At 46.0% G+C, this 17093-nt stretch overlaps 1 protein-coding gene across 1 annotated transcript in view; it reads right to left on the reverse strand.

Annotated features, from left to right (window-relative positions):
* LOC139533699 (plexin-B2-like) overlaps positions 1-16878 on the reverse strand; it is a 73629-nt gene extending 56751 nt beyond the window's left edge. Inside the window, exons 1-5 of the mRNA XM_071331986.1 lie at positions 16360-16878; positions 15885-16049; positions 15426-15680; positions 14982-15179; positions 14611-14790 (exon numbers count right to left, since the gene is read on the reverse strand). Of these exons, the coding sequence (XP_071188087.1) occupies positions 14611-14790; positions 14982-15179; positions 15426-15680; positions 15885-16049; positions 16360-16863 (1302 nt within the window). The 5' untranslated portion in view covers positions 16864-16878. The remainder of the gene's footprint in view (positions 1-14610; positions 14791-14981; positions 15180-15425; positions 15681-15884; positions 16050-16359) is intronic.
* Positions 16879-17093: the final 215 nt, after the last annotated feature.

Genomic DNA, 17093 nt, shown 5'->3' on the forward strand with positions numbered 1-17093 from the left:
GTAAGGTGTTAGCTAGTAGTGACAGGTCAACAGTAAGGTGGTGGCTAGTAGTGACAGGTCAACAGTAAGGTGTTAGCTAGTAGTGACAGGTCAATAGTAAGGTGGTCGCTAGTAGTGACAGGTCAACAGTAAGGTGGTGGCTAGTAGTGACAGGTCAACAGTAAGGTGGTAGCTAGTAGTGACAGGTCAACAGTAAGGTAATAGCTAGTAGTGACAGGTCAACAGTAAGGTGGTAGCTAGTAGTGACAGGTCAACAGTAAGGTGGTAGCTAGTAGTGACAGGTCAACAGTAAGGTGTAGGCTAGTAGTGACAGGTCAACAGTAAGGTGTTAGCTAGTAGTGACAGGTCATAGTAAGGTGGTCGCTAGTAGTGACAGGTCAACAGTAAGGTGGTGGCTAGTAGTGACAGGTCAACAGTAAGGTGGTAGCTAGTAATGACAGGTCAACAGTAAGGTAATAGCTAGTAGTGACAGGTCATAGTAAGGTGGTAGCTAGTAGTGACAGGTCAACAGTAAGGTGGTGGCTAGTAGTGACAGGTCAACAGTAAGGTGTTAGCTAGTAGTGACAGGTCAACAGTAAGGTGGTAGCTAGTAGTGACAGGTCAACAGTAAGGTGTTAGCTAGTAGTGACAGGTCAACAGTAAGGTGGTAGCTAGTAGTGACAGGTCAACAGTAAGGTGTTAGCTAGTAGTGACAGGTCAACAGTAAGGTGGTAGCTAGTAGTGACAGGTCAACAGTAAGGCGGTCGCTAGTAGTGACAGGTCAACAGTAAGGTGGTCGCTAGTAGTGACAGGTCAACAGTAAGGTGTTAGCTAGTAGTGACAGGTCAACAGTAAGGTGTTAGCTAGTAGTGACAGGTCAACAGTAAGGTGGTGGCTAGTAGTGACAGGTCAACAGTAAGGTGTTAGCTAGTAGTGACAGGTCAATAGTAAGGTGGTCGCTAGTAGTGACAGGTCAACAGTAAGGTGGTAGCTAGTAGTGACAGGTCAACAGTAAGGTGGTAGCTAGTAGTGACAGGTCAACAGTAAGGTGGCAACTAGTAGTGACAGGTCAACAGTAAGGTAATAGCTAGTAGTGACAGGTCAACAGTAAGGTGGTCGCTAGTAGTGACAGGTCAACAGTAAGGTGGTCGCTAGTAGTGACAGGTCAACAGTAAGGTGTTAGCTAGTAGTGACAGGTCATAGTAAGGTGGTCGCTAGTAGTGACAGGTCATAGTAAGGTGGTCGCTAGTAGTGACAGGTCAACAGTAAGGTGGTGGCTAGTAGTGACAGGTCAACAGTAAGGTGTTAGCTAGTAGTGACAGGTCAATATTAAGGTGGTAGCTAGTAGTGACAGGTCAACAGTAAGGTGGTAGCTAGTAGTGACAGGTCAACAGTAAGGTAATAGCTAGTAGTGACAGGTCATAGTAAGGTGGTCGCTAGTAGTGACAGGTCAACAGTAAGGTGGTGGCTAGTAGTGACAGGTCAACAGTAAGGCGGTAGCTAGTAGTGACAGGTCAACAGTAAGGTGGTCGCTAGTAGTGACAGGTCAACAGTAAGGTGTTAGCTAGTAGTGACAGGTCAACAGTAAGGTGGTAGCTAGTAGTGACAGGTCAACAGTAAGGTGGTAGCTAGTAGTGACAGGTCAACAGTAAGGTGGTAGCTAGTAGTGACAGGTCAACAGTAAGGTGGTCGCTAGTAGTGACAGGTCAACAGTAAGGCGGTAGCTAGTAGTGACAGGTCAACAGTAAGGTGTTAGCTAGTAGTGACAGGTCAACAGTAAGGTGTTAGCTAGTAGTGACAGGTCAACAGTAAGGTGGTGGCTAGTAGTGACAGGTCAACAGTAAGGTGTTAGCTAGTAGTGACAGGTCAATAGTAAGGTGGTCGCTAGTAGTGACAGGTCAACAGTAAGGTGTTAGCTAGTAGTGACAGGTCAACAGTAAGGTGGTAGCTAGTAGTGACAGGTCAACAGTAAGGTAATAGCTAGTAGTGACAGGTCAACAGTAAGGTGGTAGCTAGTAGTGACAGGTCAACAGTAAGGTGGTCGCTAGTAGTGACAGGTCAACAGTAAGGTGTAGGCTAGTAGTGACAGGTCAACAGTAAGGTGTTAGCTAGTAGTGACAGGTCATAGTAAGGTGGTCGCTAGTAGTGACAGGTCAACAGTAAGGTGGTGGCTAGTAGTGACAGGTCAACAGTAAGGTGGTAGCTAGTAATGACAGGTCAACAGTAAGGTAATAGCTAGTAGTGACAGGTCATAGTAAGGTGGTAGCTAGTAGTGACAGGTCAACAGTAAGGTGGTGGCTAGTAGTGACAGGTCAACAGTAAGGTGTTAGCTAGTAGTGACAGGTCAATATTAAGGTGTTAGCTAGTAGTGACAGGTCAATATTAAGGTGGTCGCTAGTAGTGACAGGTCAACAGTAAGGTGTTAGCTAGTAGTGACAGGTCAACAGTAAGGTGGTAGCTAGTAGTGACAGGTCAACAGTAAGGTGTTAGCTAGTAGTGACAGGTCAACAGTAAGGTGGTAGCTAGTAGTGACAGGTCAACAGTAAGGTGTTAGCTAGTAGTGACAGGTCAATAGTAAGGTGTTAGCTAGTAGTGACAGGTCAACAGTAAGGTGGTAGCTAGTAGTGACAGGTCAACAGTAAGGTGTTAGCTAGTAGTGACAGGTCAACAGTAAGGTGTTAGCTAGTAGTGACAGGTCAACAGTAAGGTGTTAGCTAGTAGTGACAGGTCAACAGTAAGGTGGTAGCTAGTAGTGACAGGTCAACAGTAAGGTGTTAGCTAGTAGTGACAGGTCAACAGTAAGGTGGTAGCTAGTAGTGACAGGTCAACAGTAAGGTGGTAGCTAGTAGTGACAGGTCAACACTAAGGTGGTAGCTAGTAGTGACAGGTCAACAGTAAGGCGGTAACTAGTAGTGACAGTTCAACAGTAAGGCGGTAGCTAGTAGTGACAGGTCAATAGTAAGGCGGTAGCTAGTAGTGACAGGTCAATAGTAAGGTGGTCGCTAGTAGTGACAGGTCAACAGTAAGGTGTTAGCTAGTAGTGACAGGTCAACAGTAAGGTGTTAGCTAGTAGTGACAGGTCAACAGTAAGGTGGTGGCTAGTAGTGACAGGTCAACAGTAAGGTGGTAGCTAGTAGTGACAGGTCAACAGTAAGGTGGTAGCTAGTAGTGACAGGTCAACAGTAAGGTGGTAGCTAGTAGTGACAGGTCAAAAGTAAGGTGTTAGCTAGTAGTGACAGGTCAACAGTAAGGTGTTAGCTAGTAGTGACAGGTCAACAGTAAGGTGTTAGCTAGTAGTGACAGGTCAACAGTAAGGTGTTAGCTAGTAGTGACAGGTCAACAGTAAGGTGTTAGCTAGTAGTGACAGGTCAACAGTAAGGTGGTAGCTATTAGTGACAGGTCAACAGTAAGGTGGTAGCTAGTAGTGACAGGTCAACAGTAAGGTGGTAGCTAGTAGTGACAGGTCAACAGTAAGGTGGTAGCTAGTAGTGACAGGTCAACAGTAAGGTGGTAGCTAGTAGTGACAGGTCAACAGTAAGGCGGTAGCTAGTAGTGACAGGTCAACAGTAAGGCGTTAGCTAGTAGTGACAGGTCAACAGTAAGGCGGTAGCTAGTAGTGACAGGTCAATAGTAAGGTGGTCGCTAGTAGTGACAGGTCAACAGTAAGGTGTTAGCTAGTAGTGACAGGTCAACAGTAAGGTGTTAGCTAGTAGTGACAGGTCAACAGTAAGGTGGTGGCTAGTAGTGACAGGTCAACAGTAAGGTGTTAGCTAGTAGTGACAGGTCAATAGTAAGGTGGTCGCTAGTAGTGACAGGTCAACAGTAAGGTGGTAGCTAGTAGTGACAGGTCAACAGTAAGGTGGTAGCTAGTAGTGACAGGTCAACAGTAAGGTGGCAACTAGTAGTGACAGGTCAACAGTAAGGTAATAGCTAGTAGTGACAGGTCAACAGTAAGGTGGTCGCTAGTAGTGACAGGTCAACAGTAAGGTGGTCGCTAGTAGTGACAGGTCAACAGTAAGGTGTTAGCTAGTAGTGACAGGTCATAGTAAGGTGGTCGCTAGTAGTGACAGGTCATAGTAAGGTGGTCGCTAGTAGTGACAGGTCAACAGTAAGGTGGTGGCTAGTAGTGACAGGTCAACAGTAAGGTGTTAGCTAGTAGTGACAGGTCAATATTAAGGTGGTAGCTAGTAGTGACAGGTCAACAGTAAGGTGGTAGCTAGTAGTGACAGGTCAACAGTAAGGTAATAGCTAGTAGTGACAGGTCATAGTAAGGTGGTAGCTAGTAGTGACAGGTCAACAGTAAGGTGGTGGCTGGTAGTGACAGGTCAACAGTAAGGCGGTAGCTAGTAGGGACAGGTCAACAGTAAGGTGTTAGCTAGTAGTGACAGGTCAACAGTAAGGTGTTAGCTAGTAGTGACAGGTCAACAGTAAGGTGGTAGCTAGTAGTGACAGGTCAACAGTAAGGTGGTAGCTAGTAGTGACAGGTCAACAGTAAGGTGGTAGCTAGTAGTGACAGGTCAACAGTAAGGTGGTCGCTAGTAGTGACAGGTCAACAGTAAGGCGGTAGCTAGTAGTGACAGGTCAATAGTAAGGTGGTAGCTAGTAGTGACAGGTCAATAGTAAGGTGGTCGCTAGTAGTGACAGGTCAACAGTAAGGTGTAGGCTAGTAGTGACAGGTCAACAGTAAGGTGTTAGCTAGTAGTGACAGGTCATAGTAAGGTGGTCGCTAGTAGTGACAGGTCAACAGTAAGGTGGTGGCTAGTAGTGACAGGTCAACAGTAAGGTGGTGGCTAGTAGTGACAGGTCAACAGTAAGGTGGTAGCTAGTAATGACAGGTCAACAGTAAGGTAATAGCTAGTAGTGACAGGTCATAGTAAGGTGGTAGCTAGTAGTGACAGGTCAACAGTAAGGTGGTGGCTAGTAGTGACAGGTCAACAGTAAGGTGGTGGCTAGTAGTGACAGGTCAACAGTAAGGTGGTAGCTAGTAGTGACAGGTCAACAGTAAGGTAATAGCTAGTAGTGACAGGTCATAGTAAGGTGGTAGCTAGTAGTGACAGGTCAACAGTAAGGTGGTGGCTAGTAGTGACAGGTCAACAGTAAGGTGGTGGCTAGTAGTGACAGGTCAACAGTAAGGTAATAGCTAGTAGTGACAGGTCAACAGTAAGGTGTTAGCTAGTAGTGACAGGTCAACAGTAAGGTGTTAGCTAGTAGTGACAGGTCAACAGTAAGGTGGTAGCTAGTAGTGACAGGTCAACAGTAAGGTGGTAGCTAGTAGTGACAGGTCAACAGTAAGGTGGTAGCTAGTAGTGACAGGTCAACAGTAAGGCGGTCGCTAGTAGTGACAGGTCAACAGTAAGGCGGTAGCTAGTAGTGACAGGTCAACAGTAAGGCGTTAGCTAGTAGTGACAGGTCAACAGTAAGGCGGTAGCTAGTAGTGACAGGTCAACAGTAAGGTGTTAGCTAGTAGTGACAGGTCAACAGTAAGGTGGTCGCTAGTAGTGACAGGTCAACAGTAAGGTGGTAGCTAGTAGTGACAGGTTAACAGTAAGGTGGTAGCTAATAGTGACAGGTCAACAGTAAGGCGGTAGCTAATAGTGACAGGTCAACAGTAAGGCGGTCGCTAGTAGTGACAGGTCAACAGTAAGGCGGTAGCTAGTAGTGACAGGTCAACAGTAAGGCGTTAGCTAGTAGTGACAGGTCAACAGTAAGGCGGTAGCTAGTAGTGACAGGTCAACAGTAAGGAGGTCGCTAGTAGTGACAGGTCAACAGTAAGGTGGTCGCTAGTAGTGACAGGTCAACAGTAAGGTGTTAGCTAGTAGTGACAGGTCAACAGTAAGGTAAGGTGGTAGCTAGTAGTGACAGGTCAACAGTAAGGCGGTCGCTAGTAGTGACAGGTCAACAGTAAGGCGGTAGCTAGTAGTGACAGGTCAACAGTAAGGCGTTAGCTAGTAGTGACAGGTCAACAGTAAGGCGGTAGCTAGTAGTGACAGGTCAACAGTAAGGTGTTAGCTAGTAGTGACAGGTCAACAGTAAGGTGGTCGCTAGTAGTGACAGGTCAACAGTAAGGTGGTAGCTAGTAGTGACAGGTTAACAGTAAGGTGGTAGCTAATAGTGACAGGTCAACAGTAAGGCGGTCGCTAGTAGTGACAGGTCAACAGTAAGGCGGTAGCTAGTAGTGACAGGTCAACAGTAAGGCGTTAGCTAGTAGTGACAGGTCAACAGTAAGGCGGTAGCTAGTAGTGACAGGTCAACAGTAAGGAGGTCGCTAGTAGTGACAGGTCAACAGTAAGGTGGTCGCTAGTAGTGACAGGTCAACAGTAAGGTGTTAGCTAGTAGTGACAGGTCAACAGTAAGGTGGTGGCTAGTAGTGACAGGTCAACAGTAAGGTGTTAGCTAGTAGTGACAGGTCAATAGTAAGGTGGTCGCTAGTAGTGACAGGTCAACAGTAAGGTGTTAGCTAGTAGTGACAGGTCAACAGTAAGGTGGTAGCTAGTAGTGACAGGTCAACAGTAAGGTGGTAACTAGTAGTGACAGGTCAACAGTAAGGTAATAGCTAGTAGTGACAGGTCAACAGTAAGGTGGTAGCTAGTAGTGACAGGTCAACAGTAAGGTGGTCGCTAGTAGTGACAGGTCAACAGTAAGGTGTTAGCTAGTAGTGACAGGTCAACAGTAAGGTGGTCGCTAGTAGTGACAGGTCATAGTAAGGTGGTCGCTAGTAGTGACAGGTCAACAGTAAGGTGGTGGCTAGTAGTGACAGGTCAACAGTAAGGTGTTAGCTAGTAGTGACAGGTCAATATTAAGGTGGTAGCTAGTAGTGACAGGTCAACAGTAAGGTGGTAGCTAGTAGTGACAGGTCAACAGTAAGGTAATAGCTAGTAGTGACAGGTCATAGTAAGGTGGTAGCTAGTAGTGACAGGTCAACAGTAAGGTGGTGGCTAGTAGTGACAGGTCAACAGTAAGGTGTTAGCTAGTAGTGACAGGTCAACAGTAAGGTGGTAGCTAGTAGTGACAGGTCAACAGTAAGGCGTTAGCTAGTAGTGACAGGTCAACAGTAAGGCGGTAGCTAGTAGTGACAGGTCAATAGTAAGGTGGTCGCTAGTAGTGACAGGTCAACAGTAAGGTGGTAGCTAGTAGTGACAGGTCAACAGTAAGGTGTTAGCTAGTAGTGACAGGTCAACAGTAAGGTGGTGGCTAGTAGTGACAGGTCAACAGTAAGGTGTTAGCTAGTAGTGACAGGTCAACAGTAAGGTGTTAGCTAGTAGTGACAGGTTAATAGTAAGGTGGTCGCTAGTAGTGACAGGTCAACAGTAAGGTGTTAGCTAGTAGTGACAGGTCAACAGTAAGGTGTTAGCTAGTAGTGACAGGTCAACAGTAAGGTTGTAACTAGTAGTGACAGGTCAACAGTAAGGTGTTAGCTAGTAGTGACAGGTCAATAGTAAGGTGGTCGCTAGTAGTGACAGGTCAACAGTAAGGTGGTAGCTAGTAGTGACAGGTCAACAGTAAGGTGTTAGCTAGTAGTGACAGGTCAACAGTAAGGTGGTAACTAGTAGTGACAGGTCAACAGTAAGGTAATAGCTAGTAGTGACAGGTCAACAGTAAGGTGGTCGCTAGTAGTGACAGGTCAACAGTAAGGTGGTCGCTAGTAGTGACAGGTCAACAGTAAGGTGTTAGCTAGTAGTGACAGGTCATAGTAAGGTGGTAGCTAGTAGTGACAGGTCAACAGTAAGGTGGTGGCTAGTAGTGACAGGTCAACAGTAAGGTGGTGGCTAGTAGTGACAGGTCAACAGTAAGGTGGTAGCTAGTAGTGACAGGTCAACAGTAAGGTAATATCTAGTAGTGACAGGTCATAGTAAGGTGGTAGCTAGTAGTGACAGGTCAACAGTAAGGTGGTGGCTAGTAGTGACAGGTCAACAGTAAGGTGGTGGCTAGTAGTGACAGGTCAACAGTAAGGTAATAGCTAGTAGTGACAGGTCAACAGTAAGGTGTTAGCTAGTAGTGACAGGTCAACAGTCAGGTGTTAGCTAGTAGTGACAGGTCAACAGTAAGGTGGTAGCTAGTAGTGACAGGTCAACAGTAAGGTGGTAGCTAGTAGTGACAGGTCAACAGTAAGGTGGTAGCTAGTAGTGACAGGTCAACAGTAAGGCGGTCGCTAGTAGTGACAGGTCAACAGTAAGGCGGTAGCTAGTAGTGACAGGTCAACAGTAAGGCGTTAGCTAGTAGTGACAGGTCAACAGTAAGGCGGTAGCTAGTAGTGACAGGTCAACAGTAAGGTGTTAGCTAGTAGTGACAGGTCAACAGTAAGGTGGTCGCTAGTAGTGACAGGTCAACAGTAAGGTGGTAGCTAGTAGTGACAGGTTAACAGTAAGGTGGTAGCTAATAGTGACAGGTCAACAGTAAGGCGGTAGCTAATAGTGACAGGTCAACAGTAAGGCGGTCGCTAGTAGTGACAGGTCAACAGTAAGGCGGTAGCTAGTAGTGACAGGTCAACAGTAAGGCGTTAGCTAGTAGTGACAGGTCAACAGTAAGGCGGTAGCTAGTAGTGACAGGTCAACAGTAAGGAGGTCGCTAGTAGTGACAGGTCAACAGTAAGGTGGTCGCTAGTAGTGACAGGTCAACAGTAAGGTGTTAGCTAGTAGTGACAGGTCAACAGTAAGGTAAGGTGGTAGCTAGTAGTGACAGGTCAACAGTAAGGCGGTCGCTAGTAGTGACAGGTCAACAGTAAGGCGGTAGCTAGTAGTGACAGGTCAACAGTAAGGCGTTAGCTAGTAGTGACAGGTCAACAGTAAGGCGGTAGCTAGTAGTGACAGGTCAACAGTAAGGTGTTAGCTAGTAGTGACAGGTCAACAGTAAGGTGGTCGCTAGTAGTGACAGGTCAACAGTAAGGTGGTAGCTAGTAGTGACAGGTTAACAGTAAGGTGGTAGCTAGTAGTGACAGGTCAACAGTAAGGTGGTCGCTAGTAGTGACAGGTCATAGTAAGGTGGTCGCTAGTAGTGACAGGTCAACAGTAAGGTGGTGGCTAGTAGTGACAGGTCAACAGTAAGGTGTTAGCTAGTAGTGACAGGTCAATATTAAGGTGGTAGCTAGTAGTGACAGGTCAACAGTAAGGTGGTAGCTAGTAGTGACAGGTCAACAGTAAGGTAATAGCTAGTAGTGACAGGTCATAGTAAGGTGGTAGCTAGTAGTGACAGGTCAACAGTAAGGTGGTGGCTAGTAGTGACAGGTCAACAGTAAGGTGTTAGCTAGTAGTGACAGGTCAACAGTAAGGTGGTAGCTAGTAGTGACAGGTCAACAGTAAGGTGGTAGCTAGTAGTGACAGGTCAACAGTAAGGCGTTAGCTAGTAGTGACAGGTCAACAGTAAGGCGGTAGCTAGTAGTGACAGGTCAATAGTAAGGTGGTCGCTAGTAGTGACAGGTCAACAGTAAGGTGGTAGCTAGTAGTGACAGGTCAACAGTAAGGTGTTAGCTAGTAGTGACAGGTCAACAGTAAGGTGGTGGCTAGTAGTGACAGGTCAACAGTAAGGTGTTAGCTAGTAGTGACAGGTCAACAGTAAGGTTGTAACTAGTAGTGACAGGTCAACAGTAAGGTGTTAGCTAGTAGTGACAGGTCAATAGTAAGGTGGTCGCTAGTAGTGACAGGTCAACAGTAAGGTGGTAGCTAGTAGTGACAGGTCAACAGTAAGGTGTTAGCTAGTAGTGACAGGTCAACAGTAAGGTGGTAACTAGTAGTGACAGGTCAACAGTAAGGTAATAGCTAGTAGTGACAGGTCAACAGTAAGGTGGTCGCTAGTAGTGACAGGTCAACAGTAAGGTGGTCGCTAGTAGTGACAGGTCAACAGTAAGGTGTTAGCTAGTAGTGACAGGTCATAGTAAGGTGGTCGCTAGTAGTGACAGGTCAACAGTAAGGTGGTGGCTAGTAGTGACAGGTCAACAGTAAGGTGTTAGCTAGTAGTGACAGGTCAATATTAAGGTGGTAGCTAGTAGTGACAGGTCAACAGTAAGGTGGTAGCTAGTAGTGACAGGTCAACAGTAAGGTAATAGCTAGTAGTGACAGGTCATAGTAAGGTGGTAGCTAGTAGTGACAGGTCAACAGTAAGGTGGTGGCTAGTAGTGACAGGTCAACAGTAAGGCGGTAGCTAGTAGTGACAGGTCAACAGTAAGGTGTTAGCTAGTAGTGACAGGTCAACAGTAAGGTGTTAGCTAGTAGTGACAGGTCAACAGTAAGGTGGTAGCTAGTAGTGACAGGTCAACAGTAAGGTGGTAGCTAGTAGTGACAGGTCAACCGTAAGGTGGTAGCTAGTAGTGACAGGTCAACAGTAAGGTGGTCGCTAGTAGTGAGAGGGCAACAGTAAGGCGGTAGCTAGTAGTGACAGGTCAATAGTAAGGTGGTAGCTAGTAGTGACAGGTCAATAGTAAGGTGGTAGCTAGTAGTGACAGGTCAATAGTAAGGTGGTCGCTAGTAGTGACAGGTCAATAGTAAGGTGGTCGCTAGTAGTGACAGGTCAACAGTAAGGTGTTAGCTAGTAGTGACAGGTCAACAGTAAGGTGTTAGCTAGTAGTGACAGGTCAACAGTAAGGTGGTGGCTAGTAGTGACAGGTCAACAGTAAGGTGTTAGCTATTAGTGACAGGTCAATAGTAAGGTGGTCGCTAGTAGTGACAGGTCAACAGTAAGGTGTTAGCTAGTAGTGACAGGTCAACAGTAAGGTGGTAGCTAGTAGTGACAGGTCAACAGTAAGGTGGTAACTAGTAGTGACAGGTCAACAGTAAGGTAATAGCTAGTAGTGACAGGTCAACAGTAAGGTGGTAGCTAGTAGTGACAGGTCAACAGTAAGGTGGTCGCTAGTAGTGACAGGTCAACAGTAAGGTGTTAGCTAGTAGTGACAGGTCAACAGTAAGGTGTTAGCTAGTAGTGACAGGTCATAGTAAGGTGGTCGCTAGTAGTGACAGGTCAACAGTAAGGTGGTGGCTAGTAGTGACAGGTCAACAGTAAGGTGGTAGCTAGTAGTGACAGGTCAACAGTAAGGTAATAGCTAGTAGTGACAGGTCATAGTAAGGTGGTAGCTAGTAGTGACAGGTCAACAGTAAGGTGGTGGCTAGTAGTGACAGGTCAACAGTAAGGTGGTGGCTAGTAGTGACAGGTCAACAGTAAGGTAATAGCTAGTAGTGACAGGTCAACAGTAAGGTGTTAGCTAGTAGTGACAGGTCAACAGTAAGGTGTTAGCTAGTAGTGACAGGTCAACAGTAAGGTGGTAGCTAGTAGTGACAGGTCAACAGTAAGGTGGTAGCTAGTAGTGACAGGTCAACAGTAAGGTGGTAGCTAGTAGTGACAGGTCAACAGTAAGGCGGTCGCTAGTAGTGACAGGTCAACAGTAAGGCGGTAGCTAGTAGTGACAGGTCAACAGTAAGGCGTTAGCTAGTAGTGACAGGTCAACAGTAAGGCGGTAGCTAGTAGTGACAGGTCAATAGTAAGGTGGTCGCTAGTAGTGACAGGTCAACAGTAAGGCGGTCGCTAGTAGTGACAGGTCAACAGTAAGGCGGTCGCTAGTAGTGACAGGTCAACAGTAAGGCGGTAGCTAGTAGTGACAGGTCAACAGTAAGGCGGTAGCTAGTAGTGACAGGTCAACAGTAAGGTGGTGGCTAGTAGTGACAGGTCAACAGTAAGGTGTTAGCTAGTAGTGACAGGTCAATAGTAAGGTGGTCGCTAGTAGTGACAGGTCAACAGTAAGGTGTTAGCTAGTAGTGACAGGTCAACAGTAAGGTGGTAGCTATTAGTGACAGGTCAACAGTAAGGTGGTAACTAGTAGTGACAGGTCAACAGTAAGGTAATAGCTAGTAGTGACAGGTCAACAGTAAGGTGGTAGCTAGTAGTGACAGGTCAACAGTAAGGTGGTCGCTAGTAGTGACAGGTCAACAGTAAGGTGTTAGCTAGTAGTGACAGGTCAACAGTAAGGTGTTAGCTAGTAGTGACAGGTCATAGTAAGGTGGTCGCTAGTAGTGACAGGTCAACAGTAAGGTAATAGCTAGTAGTGACAGGTCATAGTAAGGTAATAGCTAGTAGTGACAGGTCAATAGTAAGGTGGTAGCTAGTAGTGACAGGTCAACAGTAAGGTGTTAGCTAGTAGTGACAGGTCAACAGTAAGGCGGTAGCTAGTAGTGACAGGTCAATAGTAAGGTGGTCGCTAGTAGTGACAGGTCAACAGTAAGGTGGTAGCTAGTAGTGACAGGTCAACAGTAAGGTGTTAGCTAGTAGTGACAGGTCAACAGTAAGGTGGTGGCTAGTAGTGACAGGTCAACAGTAAGGTGTTAGCTAGTAGTGACAGGTCAACAGTAAGGTGTTAGCTAGTAGTGACAGGTCAACAGTAAGGTGTTAGCTAGTAGTGACAGGTCAACAGTAAGGTGTTAGCTAGTAGTGACAGGTCAACAGTAAGGTGTTAGCTAGTAGTGACAGGTCCACAGTAAGGTGGTAGCTAGTAGTGACAGGTCAACAGTAAGTTGTTAGCTAGTAGTGACAGGTCAATAGTAAGGTGGTAGCTAGTAGTGACAGGTCAACAGTAAGGTGGTAGCTAGTAGTGACAGGTCAACAGTAAGGTGGTCGCTAGTAGTGACAGGTCAATATTAAGGTGGTAGCTAGTAGTGACAGGTCAACAGTAAGGTGGTAGCTAGTAGTGACAGGTCAACAGTAAGGTGGTAGCTAGTAGTGACAGGTCAACAGTAAGGTGTTAGCTAGTAGTGACAGGTCAACAGTAAGGTGGTAGCTAGTAGTGACAGGTCAACAGTAAGGTAATAGCTAGTAGTGACAGGTCAACAGTAAGGTGGTAGCTAGTAGTGACAGGTCAACAGTAAGGTGGTAGCTAGTAGTGACAGGTCAACAGTAAGGTGGTAGCTAGTAGTGACAGGTCAATAGGCATAGGAGGATCTATGCCGGCTCTTATTTGACAAGCGCGGGTCTCTGCAACAACACACGCCTCCTTCACTCTCTCAATACTCTCGTCAACTATAGATTTTTGGGCTCATGCATTTCTTTTTCTTTCCCTAAGCTGCTGAAATATATATAATTATAAAAATATATATTTTTCATATGTTTAAAAAATAAACTGTTTTAGTGTGGGGAAAACAACCAGGTTCTTTTTTAATTTAATTAATTGTAATAAATAAAGTGGTGTAAAAATGATTGCTTATGTTTATGGTATGCGTTGGGTTCCATCCCTCTCCCCAGCGGAAAAGGAAGAAGTTTGTTGCCAGGCTGACCTACTTGACCTTATGTGCAGTAAAAAAGCCAGTGTTTATTTAACTGACAGAATAGGATAAAGGTACAGTACAGTGGCTTCGGGAGGTAGTTCAGACCCCTTCACTTTTTCGGCATTTTGTTACGTTGCGGCCTTATTCTAAAATTGATTAAATTAATAAAGAATCCTCGGCTATTTACACACTGGCCCATGGTGACGGTTCAGGAGCAGGTTTTTGGAAATCTTTGCATATTTCTATTTATTGGAAGTAGAAGCATGCCTTGTTTACTAGCGACCACAGTAAGGTGGTCGCTAGTAGTGACAGGTCACAGTAAGGTAATAGCTAGTAGTGACAGGTCAACAGTAAGGTGGTAGCTAGTAGTGACAGGTCAACAGTAAGGTGGTAGCTAGTAGTGACAGGTCAATAGTAAGGTGTTAGCTAGTAGTGACAGGTCAACAGTAAGGTGGTCGCTAGTAGTGACAGGTCAACAGTAAGGTGTTAGCTAGTAGTGACAGGTCAACAGTAAGGTGTTAGCTAGTAGTGACAGGTCAACAGTAAGGTGGTAGCTAGTAGTGACAGGTCAACAGTAAGGTGGTGGCTAGTAGTGACAGGTCAACAGTAAGGTGGTGGCTAGTAGTGACGGATAATCTGCAAACCAACGGCTCTGTTTGAACGCCAAGAACTGAATCTCATCTGTGAAAGAATTGTTCATTTGGCTCCCTGATTGGCTCCCTGCGACTGCTGCGGTTTGAGCTCCAGACAACCATTACCTGGAGTTCAGTTAGAGAAACATTCTCTGAAGATGGTAACTCAACCATTATCTGGAGTTCAGTTAGAGAAACATTCTCTGAAGATGGTAACTCAACCATTACCTGGAGTACAGTTAGAGAAACATTCTCTGAAGATGGTAACTCCTCAACCATTATCTGGAGTTCAGTTAGAGAAACATTCTCTGAAGATGGTAACTCAACCATTATCTGGAGTTCAGTTAGAGAAACATTCTCTGAAGATGGTAACTCAACCATTATCTGGAGTTCAGTTAGAGAAACATTCTCTGAAGATGGTAACTCAACCATTATCTGGAGTTCAGTTAGAGAAACATTCTCTGAAGATGGTAACTCCTCAACCATTATCTGGAGTTAGGGTCAGCTGTAGTCTCTGAAGAAAACCTTATTGTGGTCCACGCAATTTTTTTTGCAAAGGCGGAAAAAAATGTAAAGTAAACTATTTAATTGAACTCGTGTCACAATTTGACATAATGGTAGGCTACCCTTCAGGCTTTACATTTCATATTTTTCATGGTTTTTCATCCATTTGTAAGACCTACTGAACAAAGATCTGTTTGGGAGCCAAAAGACCCGGCTCAACGAAAAGACTTGGAAAGTCCATCACTGTTAGCTAGTACCTCTCCTAAAGTGGTCCCCAGGAAGGCAACGGTGTGCTCCGTTTCCACAGCGACGGCCACAGAGGTCATCAGGCCCTTCTTGGTGAAAACGGGTTCGGTTGCCAGGGCGAACTCTGCCCTGCTGGCCAGCGGGGAGGGCAGGAACTCAGCACCACACTTTTGTTTGGTCACCATGCCCTTCTGAAGAGGGGAGGAATCACTGTCAGATACATTATCTCACTAGTAGGTAGATAATGTAGCAGTTATTACATTATATCTACATCCTCTTGTACATTTCATTGTAGAAGAGCAACGACCATAACGTCAAGGTAAACTACAAAACCATCAATTGTTCAAAACCCTTGACTGGATGTGCTGGTAAGGCTACAAACCTCATTTTCAATTTTACACAGCTCGTCTGACTTGGAGGAGTACGGGGAGTAGACAGCAGACGTCTTGTTTATTTGTCCCTTGGTGCTGTAGCAGGCTCCTATGATCTCCACCAGTCTCTGGTTGATGGCCCTCAGTGGGTACATACACACTGCCGAGCTGGAGCTGTCGTCGTCTGAGCTGAACACCACAAACACAACCTGACAGGAATACACAAGTCTCTGTTGTTAATTCACTGTTCTTACGGTTCAGACTTGCCTGCTTAAGTAAAGGTGAAATGCCCGCTTTATCTGTCCAAACTCATTTGTGGGATTCAATCTAATTCAAACAACTAACTGTCCCCTTAGGGCAATTCTATTAGGGGTTATATAATTGAATTGGGGTATAGAATTGAACTGGTTAGTGGATTAAGTTTAAATTGTTAGAGGGGGAAAATAAATACATACCTTATCCTGGGCTCCAACCGGTCCGTACCGGCCAGAGGAGCTCATAGTCCTGGCCAGGGCTTCTCCTGGGAGGGCCACGTAGGCTGCCTGGACCTTGTTGTACTTGTTCCCCGCGCTGCAGTTCAGCTGGAGCTCTGTGTACGAGTAGTAGTTGTGGTCGTTCTCACACAACCTGGAGATAAAGGTGAAGTTCTTGGTTCCTGAATCCTGGACGCCCAGGGTTCTGGAGAACAGGAAGTAGACAAAGCCCTCGTCCTGGAAGAAGAGACACATAAAAAAAGAGAGAGGGAAATAGATAAAGTGGGAAAAAAAGGAGAGAAAAAGAGTGAGATAGAAGAGCATAAGTTCCATGAATCAGTATTTGTCTTTCAGTCTCTTTGTAACGTTGTAATCACAGACAGGCCCCGAGGGGATGTTTCACACTGCTGTGTGTGTAAAAGGGGTTTCTCCGTCTCTCACCTTGAAGACGTGTCTGAAGTCATGGTGGTAGCGCAGTGTGAAGGGGTTGGACTGGACGGCCGAGGCCTCGATGATGCTGTCGAACAACACCCAGTCATGATGGACCTGGAGGATACGGGTGCTGATCAGCTTGGTGCTGTCATGGCTGCCGTAGCCCTTAGCCACCTGAAGAGAACAGAGAGTTACCATGGTGACCAGGAAGTAAATACAACATGGTTCAGCTTGGTGCATTCGTGGCTGACATAACCTTTACACACCTAGGACGAGACCGAGGGAACAGAACATGGGAAATTCACTTATCTAGTACCTTTACAATTTAAATCCCAATACAACATCAGCATTGCAAAGCCAGGATAGTGGGTTCGATTCCCGGGACCACCCAATAAAACATTTATACAAGTAGCTTTGAATAAAAGTGTCTGCTAAATGACATTATTATTACTGTGATATATCACGGACCGGTTAGTCCACCTACCAGGAAGACGGTGAAGTTCTCCTTGTCCTTGCTGAAGTAGTAAGACATGACCCCTACTACTGACACACTCTCCTCAGCACTGGCCACGTACGACTTCTCTCCTTTACTATCGCTGAAGTACAGCAGCTGCTCTACATTAGACAGGTTCCTCAGAGAACAGATTCCTCTGTACAGACTCCCACACACTATCAAGGTGTCTTTGGATGGATGGATGAGGAGCAGTTTGTTATGGTTGTCTGTCTCCACTGCTTCCTCGCAGGAAGTCACGGGCGGGGTACACTGGCGGTTGTCCAATTCGGGTCCTGTTCTGGTGTGTGCCTCGGAGTGCAGGGATTGGTCCAGTTGGTAGAGGGCGTTGACCGTGCCCACATACAGCCGGCTGGTGATTGGGTCCTGGGCTACGTTGTTGATGAGGGTGTCAGAGGTGAACTCGTTGTAGGCGGAGCCGAGGAGGGAGAGAGACGACGTCGCCAAGATGGCAGCCAGGACCCACCGCCACGCCATCTCTGGAGGAGAGGAAGGGAAAAATAATTCTGTTACTCTTTGTCTCTTTGTAACTTGGTAGAGAAAGAAAGAGAGAGAGAGAGGTAGGAGGGAGAAAGAAGAAGAGGAAGGAAGGAGTCAGGGGGAGAAGAGAGAGATAGAAAGATACAGATAAGGGGAAAATATATAATTAGTTCCTAATCTTAAATCATTCCATTCTATTAGTCTTTCTGTGGCTTTGTAACTTAGTA

This window comes from Salvelinus alpinus, chromosome 11 (assembly GCF_045679555.1).
Source record: "Salvelinus alpinus chromosome 11, SLU_Salpinus.1, whole genome shotgun sequence".
Taxonomy (NCBI): domain Eukaryota; kingdom Metazoa; phylum Chordata; class Actinopteri; order Salmoniformes; family Salmonidae; genus Salvelinus; species Salvelinus alpinus.